The sequence below is a fragment of the Mastomys coucha genome, chromosome X, assembly GCF_008632895.1.
Source record: "Mastomys coucha isolate ucsf_1 chromosome X, UCSF_Mcou_1, whole genome shotgun sequence".
In the NCBI taxonomy this organism is placed as follows: domain Eukaryota; kingdom Metazoa; phylum Chordata; class Mammalia; order Rodentia; family Muridae; genus Mastomys; species Mastomys coucha.
This window is the reverse complement of record NC_045030.1, coordinates 41,088,917-41,099,102: the sequence shown is the minus strand read 5'-3', so window position 1 is coordinate 41,099,102 and position 10,186 is coordinate 41,088,917. Positions and strand designations below refer to the sequence as shown.

Below are 10,186 nucleotides of genomic sequence, written 5' to 3'. Positions count from 1 at the left end.
AGAAAATAACAAATTAAAAGAAGAAAACAAAATGCTTTTGGAGAGGCTAAAAGCAACTCGATCTCCACGTGTTCAGTTAAATTTTTCAGATAGTGATTATGAGGATTTCGTTAAAGGTACTCAAATGAAAATTAAACGTATGTATACAGTAAAGGAGCCTTCCCAAGCAGTACAGATGCAGTCACCTCCTAGGTATGTTACAAAACAACCTGATGTACAAAAAAAATCTCTAAGTAAGTTGAAGGTACAACCAGCTCCACAAAGCAGTCAGGAAATCCAGTTGGTCTCGGAGACTTCTTTTGTGGACACTTCCTGTATTGAGGAAAACTGTACCAAAGAGACCAATATATTACTGTCATGTAGACCTTGTTCTCTAAAAGATTCATTGGCTACCTCAAAGCAAAGGGAATCAGAAAGTTTCTCAAAACCTCATGAAGTAAAAGTGATTAGCTCCATACAAAAATGTGACAACTTCACTTGGAGCTTTTCCAGCATTTCCTCTGGAGAACCTATAATAGTATCTGAAACTTCAGAGGAAAATATGCCTTGTAATCCTAGTTCTGCACTGGTAGATTTGGAAAAGAAAAGAGAGCAAAGTAGTACACAGGTGTTTCCTGTGGACTATACTTCAAAATATATTCGGAAAAGGAGATCAACACAGTCTGGTAGCAGTCAAAATAATGGCACTGCAGTGTCATCTGGTCAGAATCCTTTGCTTTGCAGGGGAGAAACTACTCTGAGAAGCTCTAGTGAATCTGAAAATATAAGACATTTTATAAAGAGGTCTAAAAGTGATTCTGAGAAGCTTTCAGAGATTACGTTGGAAAGAAAAAGCAAATAGAAAGGAAAAAGTTGCAGCTTCCCTCCTGGTTTTCTTCTAAAGGAAATGTATATGTGTGCTCAATAAGATAGTGTTCTGTAAATTCAGGCTGTGCAACTAATAATAAAGCAATAGGACTTCAAACTCTGATTCATGCTCTTTAGGACCCTAAAATAGTGAACTGCTCTTAGTAAAATATATAGACAGAGAAGGAAACTTCAAAATCTCCCTGCCCCTAGAACAATTGTGTATACATGGAGCAAAATTTGACATAAAAGTTACTAATTTTATAACAAAATTTAAAAAAAGTATGAGCAGCTGAAGGATAGAAAGTCATGAGAGTTGAACATTCAGATGTACACGGAGTAAGGAGAATACGACGCATTACACAAGCTCACTAGAACTGACATTCAAAAGGATCGAGAACCCTTTTTAAATAAAATGTGTATGACCATGGGATGCAGTGTGACTTTAAACATGTAAAAGATAAAGAGATTTGATGCACACAACATATGAGTTACTGAAAATGTCCTCTCTGAAACTACAAAGTAAGATCAGAACTACCTAGTTAAAAAGGGAAAAAATATTTGGCAGACTAAACAAAACCTATATTTGTAAGAGAAACTATTTAGTTCCTAAGAAATAAAAACCATAGCTTTATCTACAACATCAAAACATGTATCCATACTTGTCTGGTTGGCAAAGTATGTGGTAACTGTACATGTGTGTATGTGTGTACATTGGATTGGAAGGAGAGAAGTACTCAGACATGTATCTTCTCTCCCTCTTTTCTCTGTCCTTCTATTTTCTTTGTGCTCAGAGATACCCACTTTTATATTTTCTCCCATGTATCTCTTGACTATCTTTTTTATTGTTGGCTCTTGGGATATATGAATTAATGGTATAGGAATACTCTTATTAAATTCATACAAAAAAGAATCAATTTAACAAGAGTCTGCTCAAACTATAAATTTTGTTTGTCTTGTTTTTTTTCAATACAGGGTTTCTCTGTGTAGCTCTGGCTGCCCTGGAACTCACTCTGTAGACCAGGCTGGCCTCGAACTCAGAAATCCAGTATGCTCATACTATAATTATTTTTGTCTTGTTTTTTTCAATACAGGGTTTCTCTGTGTAGCCCTGGCTGTCCTGGAACTCATTCTGTAGACCAGGCTGGCCTTGAACTCAGAAATCTGCCTGCCTCTGCCTCCCAAGTGCTGGGATTTGTGCGCCACCACCACCTGGCCATTTTTTTTTGTTTTGTTTTGGTAAATTTTTTATTTAAAAACCAACAATACAGTATTTTTCAACATCACAAAATTATTAAAACTGTTATGAGATGTTTTAGAATATTCATGGTTCCTATAAAGAAATCCCATAAACATTATAGGAACCCTATTAATATCACAATCAGTTTCCATCTTCTCTCATTTTTTAATCTTTGTGGGAAGGCAAAAGCATTGTGTTGTAGTTGTTATTAGGTAATCTGCTATTTCCTGTAATGAACCTCTGATTTTAAAACTCGTTTTACTTTTTCAAAACATGGAGGCCTAACACAGACCTTTAGTCTTTCACTTCAATATAATTTTGACAGTTTACTCCTTAGTTGTATATTCAGGAGACCAATAGATTGCAGAGTTATTTGTATTACTTTTCAATATGAGATGGTAGAATTCCAGCCTTTAGGAGGCTGAGGAAGAAAAAGTTTGAATTCAAGTTTATCCTGTTTGTTCTAGAACAAACTAGGCTAAAAAGATCCATCTCAAAAAAATATATATACTATTTTTGAGTTGTATTAATTTATTTCAGTTTCTTATTCATATGTGGCTAAGGGCTTTAATATTTCTGTAGCTAACTGGATATTATCTAATAATCTGTATTATTTATATTATTTTGTATTATCAAAGAAAAGCAAGTAATGTTTGCTAAAAATTGTTAAAGATATCCTGGGTGTGTAGCACCAGAAAAAAATTTAAATGAGAAATAGTTGGGCATGCTAGCAGCTACCTCTAGTCCCAGCATTTGGAAGATAGGCAAGAAGATTGTGAATTTAAGACCATCCTTGACTATGAAAAAAAAGACTATTGTATTGTTGTACTCTAGAATTTGCTATTCCTATCTGTTATAATGTTTCTTTGTGAAAAAATAAAGTATGTAATAGTTAAGAAAAATGTATAAAATAGGCTGGGAGTATTTATCTTATGTGCTAGGCCCTGGGTTCATGTCTCTAGTACCTACCCTCAAAAAAGTATAAAAATATGACAATGAAGCACTTGCCTAAACATGTGCAAAGCTGAAGCCCTAGGTTTGTCTTCTGACACCAGGTGTGTGTGTGTCTGTGTGAATGAAACAGCCAAGTGTGATGGGAAAAAGATGAAACAGCCAAATGTGGTGTGTACCCTTGTAATTCTAGCACTCAAGAGGCTGAAGCAAGAGGATCAAGATATTGAGCCATCCTCATATACAATATGGCTGTCTCCAAAACTTGACCTAAATTGGGGCTGGAGAGATGACTCAGCAGTTAAGAGTAATTGTTGCTCTTGCAAAGGTTCTGCCTTCAGTTCCCAGCACCCACTTGGTGGCTCATAACCATCTCTAACTCTAGGTCCAGAGGATCTCATGCTCTTTTCTGACCTCTGCAGGCACCAGGCATACATGTGGTACACATACACATAAAAAAGTAAAACAAGTAGGCATGATGGTGCATGCCTTTCATCCCAGCACTTGAGCAAAAAAGGATAGCCTGGTCTACACAGGGAGTTCCAGGCCATTTAGGGATATATAATGAGATTCTGTTTTAAAAAATAAAGCCAAAGTCTGGGCGGTGGTGGCGCACGCCTTTAATCCCAGCACTTGGGAGGCAGAGGCAGGCAGATTTCTGAGTTCGAGGCCAGCCTGGTCTACAGAGTGAGTTCCAGGATAGCCAAGGACTACACAGAGAAACCCTGTCTTGAAAAAAAAAGCCAAAGAGAAATAAAAAAATAGTAAATCTAAAAAATATGTAAGTAATAGAAAATTTGCACAAGATAGTATATGAAAAGGGTGATTAGAACTCAGGTGTTTTTTGGAATTTATTTTAAATTTACCTACTGAATTTTGCAGTGCTGATAACTATTTTTATTTTCTGTTATTGTTCGTGTGTTAGGAATTGAACCCAGAGTCTCACATATGCCAGCCATACGTTTTATTATTGAATGCTCAGCTAGTTTACATTTACTTTGTTAATTATATTCATGAGGAAAATATGATATTATATGTGTACACTGTACAATGCTTAGGTAGATTTTATGTTCTTTAGACCTGCATACTTTTGGGGCAAATATTGAGAAATGGAAGAAGGTGGGAATTTTGTAAATAAATGTGGCATTTGAGGAAAAGGTAATTTTATTTTAACTCCCGAAGACATGAACTTAATCCCTTGTTTATAGATAGTCATATAGTATAAAGAGAAAGTAGTAATGCTAGCAGATAATACCATTCTTTTCCAAGAAGAGAAGCAGATTGACAGACTGACTCCAGACAACATTAGGGATGCTGCAGAGACAACAACTGATTCCAGACAATGCCAGTGGTGTTGCAGAGACAACGACTGACTCCAGACAACACCAGTGATGCTTTAGAGACAACGACTGACTCCAGACAACACCATTGCTACTGAAAAAGACAATGATAGCATCCCCTACCTTTAGAAATCCCTGGTTTTTTGCTTCTGTTTTTATGTTTTTCAAATCCTGGTTCAAATAAATGCTAAAATGTTAATTTTCTATTGTGATTATTTCCTTCCTGTTAGGTTAACTACTTAACATTTTTTATGCTTTGCCTAAAACCCTTAAACATTGTTGTATATCTTTTATAAGTTAATATTTTAAATCCTATCATTCAAATCCATAGAAACTTATTTTAATGTTTATTTTAAGGGATATTTTATGACTTAAATCTTTAAAGGTCTGTTTCTAATATGTATGTTCTCAATTTACAGGCCTGAACCTATGAGGGGGCTGTCTACTATGGTTCTGGCTGAATATGCTAGTCTCTCACCTTCAGAAATCATCTTTACTATGTATAAGTAGCACATCAAGAGGTTTCTGATTTCATACTGATCCAGACGATTATACTGGGATACACTACTCCTTGAAGAACTCTGACGGGTCTGTAAGATAAAAGAGAGGAGACTTAGGAAATAATATGGTAATTTTACATAACCCTAAACTAAATTATTTTTTAGCCACTAGTCCTATAGGGAAAACTATAAACTTTATAGTGTATCTTACAGGTAAATGGGCTGAGTCTTCATTGCTACAGTATCTAGTGATTTCACTGGGAAACTTCAGTGTCTTCATAAAGATATAGCCATTAATGATGTACTTATGTTCTACTCCCATGTGCTTTGTGTTTAATAACAAAAATTTAAAATACTCAAAACAAAATTTTCAGAAAGAATAGCTATTATGTGAAGGAGGGATTTGAGGTATGTGAAAATAGAACAAACATTTTAGGGCTAGAGATAAAGTTGAGATGTAGATCATTTGCCTATCATATGCAAGTTCTGGATTTAATTCCCCATCACTGCCTAAAAGTTACACTTTTAAATTTGAATCACTTTTTAGAATGTATTAATATCCAAACCCAATCATCAAATAATCTAGTTAAAAATGGGTTGATATAGAATACAGGTACCATGTTACACTCTACAGACTTAAAGAAGCTTAACAAGAAGGAAGACCCAAGCAAGGAAGCTTGAATTTCACTTCCATGTGGGTGGGGAATGGGGAGGGAGGGAGTATGGGGGAAAAGCAGATGGAGGGAGGGAACTGGGAGGGAAGGGAATGGGGAATTCAGGATCATGTGTGGGGAAGGGCAGGAGAGATGGCTACCTGGCCATGAAAATGAATGGAAATCTGCAACTGCCTGGGGTGAGGAGGTAGAGGGCATCTTCCAGGAAGAGACAGAGACCTGGGATAATGGAGCCACCCAAGAATCAATGTGGGTGACTTAAGCTGTGACTCAATACATTCGGGATATGGAACCTGAAAAGGCCACCTCCTTTATCCAGACAAGAACCCCAGTGGAACAATAGGGACCCAAACTCACCCACAAACCTTTCAACTCAAAATGTATCCTGTCTACAAGAAATGCAGGTACAGGGGATGGAGCAGAGACTGAGGGAATGGCCAACCAATAACTGGCCCAACTTGAGACCCATCCCATGTGTAAGCACCAATCCCTGACAGTATTAGTGTTCCTCAGTTATGCTTGCAGACAGGAGCATGCTATCCTCTGAGAAGCTCCACCCATCAGCTGACTCAAGTACAGACTCCAACAGCCAAACTGTGGATGGAGTTTGAGGATTCATATGGAAAAATAGGAGGAAGGAAAATTGCAGGCCCCAAAGGGGATAGGAACTTCATAGGAAGAATAACAGAGACTCTTGGGACTCTTGGAGACTGAACCACCAACCAAAGAATATACATGGGCCTCCCCACTCATGTAGTAGAGGAACAGCCTGCCCTTCATGTGGGTCCCGAAAAAAAAAAAAAAACGAGTAGGTGCTATCCCAAAAGCTGTTGTCTGTATGTGGGATATGTTCTACTAGCTGGGCTGCTTTGTCTGGCCTTAGTGAGAAAGGAAGTACCTAGCCTCACAGAGACTTGAAATGCCAGGTTAGGGGGATGGGGGAAGGATTGTCGGGGAGGGGGGTGACTGGGATGGGGGCAGTAGGTGGGATGTAAAGTGAATTAGTAAAAAAATCAAAAAACAAAAATGTGCTGATATAATAGTTAAAATAAGGAGGACCAGGTAATATTTCCAAATTAGATCAAAGTAATGATGTTCCTATTGTTTAATGAGGTCTGTTTCAAATCATGGCAAGTTCTCATTTTTTTGAGGATTTACATAGAGTAACAATAATACAAAGTTTTACCTTTGCTAATAAAACAATACTCAGAGCTGAGCTAACAGGGTACATAAAACTAAGGATTTACTAAGGACTTTGCATTAGATTGAAACAAACCTTTGTTCTGATTGCTTGTCAGACATGTAATTACTAGTAAGTATGTAATTGCTCTGACCTTATCTATGATGATGTCATCACAATTCAAAATAGTGTGAAATAGGAACCTTTGTGAATAAATTACTATTTACCCAAAGGCTCAAAGATGTATATTCCAGTGGTTCTTAAGGGGTGCTTCCCACCAGCAGAATCGGCATCACCTGACGACTTAGAAATACAAATTAGCAGGCCGTTTCAGACCTACTGACCCTCTGAGGGGGAGGTGCAGCCATTTATTTTTAAGCCCTCCGGGTGACTGATGCACAGTAAGTGTGCCACAAAATAGTAGGAAAAATCTTATTTATAAACATGCATTCAGGTATGGCTGGCATAAGTCAAAATTCCAGTTTTACTTAAAAAAAAATGAGTGGGGGTTTAGTATTTTAAAAAAATATTTACAGACCCATCTAAGTAATATGGTTCTATGACTTTACCTAGTTTAACAACTTTACTGTCTAGGATGTGGTATTCTGATCTCAAGGCTGACACATTTTACATTTTAATGTTAGGCTTGAAACAATTTGGTGGAAGAGTTAGCATACTCTAAGACCCTAAGTAATGCTGGAACTCTGAGAATATCAACTGGACGACCTAAAGTTTTTCTCAAATTTATGTTATTTTTTTTTTAAAGAAAAGCTGAATGAGCCCTGATCTGGTATGTTTTAATTAAAGTGCAAGGTGGATTAGAAATTTTAAACTGGAACCACCCCCTCTAGATTACAGTGAACTATAGCAAAAGAAGGTAAGAGTTAGAGTGCGTGAGGATAATTGACTTATTCCTTATAAACAGCTTTAAAACAACCAGGTAAATGGGGTATCATGGCATTTTCCTGTTATTGCAATTACTAAGGAGGATGAGATATGAAGACTGCTAGAAGCCAGAACTTTGAGATCAGCCTGAGCAGGAGATTGTGAGTTCAAGGATGGTCTGGGAGACATTGGAAAAACCCAGTCTCAAACTTCCACTAAAAATTTCACACTAACTATGCTTAAGGGAGAGAAAGACATCCAAGTAGCAGATGCAAGGATAGGAAAGTACTACTAAAATATTCAGGAATTGTAGGATGCATTTCACCGATCCAGAAAATACTATACAAGAGCAGACAGTTGCATGTTTAATTTTAATACTTTGGTAGCCTATTATGTCACCAGGTTATTCTATATGTTTAGGTCCTTACATTTTCACCAGTGCTTCCAGGGTCTGGAAATCCTGTTGCTCCTTCAGGAATAAGGGAACCTCTTGAATCTTCCCTCTTAATTCCATGACCATTTTGAAAAGACCCATAGGCTGAAAAAAAGTCCAAATCCTTGTTAGCAGCAGGAAGAACCATCAAAATGTTTTTAAAACTAAGTACTACATTATTTTAAGTACATATATGTTACAGGGAATAGATCCTGGTCTTCTAAAAATGTTCAATTCATGTCAAAATGGTGCAAGAAAACAAGTGAATGTTAAGTGATTTTCCCTTCTCAAAACAATTTTCTATGTATTGGAAGTCATATAATAAAGCCATGTAATTAACAAAATAGCTTATCTATATTATAGATAAGGAAACACAAGCCTAGGAAAGTGGCCTACCCAATATTAGTGAAAGAAAAGAGGAAAGGAAACCAGTCTTTTATTTTGTTTTTCCTTACCTTCTAGGTTTTTTTTTTATTTTTACTGTACCTAGCCATCTTGTTCATGCTTAAACAAATTAGAAAATGTGGCTGCATGTGAGTCCTATTTTATCTAAACATTAGATCAGGATTTGTATAGATTTATCACAGAACACTTTTATAAGAGTAGAAGTTCATTGGTAAACATTTGGGTGATGCATAAGCTTTAAAGTGATTAATTACCTGTGTCTTTATCAGTGGCCAGGCTCCCCCTGTTTGTAGGTGAAACAAAGCCACATGGAAACTCATCCCTGGATGCCTGCAACAGAATATGATGCTGTAGTAATTTAACCATTTTTAAAACTAGCACAAAAAAAATCTGAATTAGATTGAATTTGATTTTAGACAAAGCTTACTATGAAGGTTACATCAAGTACTATTAGTAATTATGTGGCACGTCTCAAAAAATTGGCTGCTAGCATGTTACCGTAATAATCATAACCTCTGACACACACACACACACACACATAAACAAACAAACAATTGGTATAATCTAAACATTGTTCAGTTCAGTTCTCCTCCTTGGAGCCGGGGACAATGCTAGAAGTTGAAGTGTAACAAAAAATTCCTAAGTGAACAGGAGCTGCAAAAGAAGAGATACTGAAACATTTCCAACAATGAATGTCAAATGTGTGTGCGATGAATGTCAGCATGAACTATTATAAGTGAAGACCAATGTGACACCCAGTGAGGTTATATTCCCATTCTACTCATTAACACAATCAACTGCCACAAGCAAGGAAGCTACCAGGCTAGCTTAAAAGTGGCATTTTCAGCTGGTGAGGGTGGTGTATACCAGTATCCCTAGCACGCGGGATATTTAGTCAGGAGAATTGCTCCAAGTCAGCCTGCACTGTCGTAATAGTGAGACCATGTCTCAGTACACTAATAGTGCTGGCAAGATAACTAATTGCTCTTGGTCAGAGCTCAGTTCCAGCACCCATGTGGACTGCCCATAACTCCAGCTCTAGGGCATCTGCCACTCTCTTCTGGTCTCCACAGGCACGTGTATTCATGTACAAACACACTCTGACATATGCGTATACACATAATTTAAAAATAAAAAAAATATTCTTCCTGTGACTGACCTTTATACAAAGTTGTTTCTCAGCCAGGCAGCGGTGGCACATGCCTTTAATATCAGCACTTGGGAGGCAGAGGCAGGTAGATTTCTGTGTTCGAGGCCAGTCTGGTCTACAGAGTGAGTTCCAAGACAGCCAGGGATATACAGAGAAACCCTGACTCGAAAAACAAAAAACAAAAAACAAAACAAAACAAAAAAGTTGTTTCTTGGGAACTTAGGAGTAGCTTTCAAAATTAGCAAGGGCATTTTACAGAGAAAACTTTTTTTTTTAATTTATTGATTTAAGTTTTATTGCATTGAGAAAAAATATATAATTTCAGTTTATCTGAATTTGTTAACATTTAACAATTTAAATAAATAGAATTACATCACATTCCTCTTTCCCTTTTGTACCCCAACTCTTCCCAGAGAACCCCTTTTCAATACCTGCAATACTTTTCATTTTTATTTTTTGTCATATTCTTTAAAATTTATGAAATATTATAGCAATAAAAATGAGTATTATGAAAATTGTTTGATATAAAACAACAATCAATTTAACAGTCTTATGTAGATGCTTGTCTACAGTGATACTGAA

At 36.7% G+C, this 10,186-nt stretch overlaps 1 protein-coding gene across 1 annotated transcript in view; it reads right to left on the bottom strand.

The window, feature by feature from the left end:
• Dock11 (dedicator of cytokinesis 11) overlaps positions 1-10,186 on the bottom strand; it is a 136,086-nt gene that overhangs the window by 50,970 nt on the left and 74,930 nt on the right. The window contains exons 34-36 of the mRNA XM_031372386.1: positions 8,709-8,784; positions 8,045-8,154; positions 4,856-4,967 (exon numbers count right to left, since the gene is read on the bottom strand). Coding sequence (XP_031228246.1) covers positions 4,856-4,967; positions 8,045-8,154; positions 8,709-8,784 — 298 coding nt within the window. The remainder of the gene's footprint in view (positions 1-4,855; positions 4,968-8,044; positions 8,155-8,708; positions 8,785-10,186) is intronic.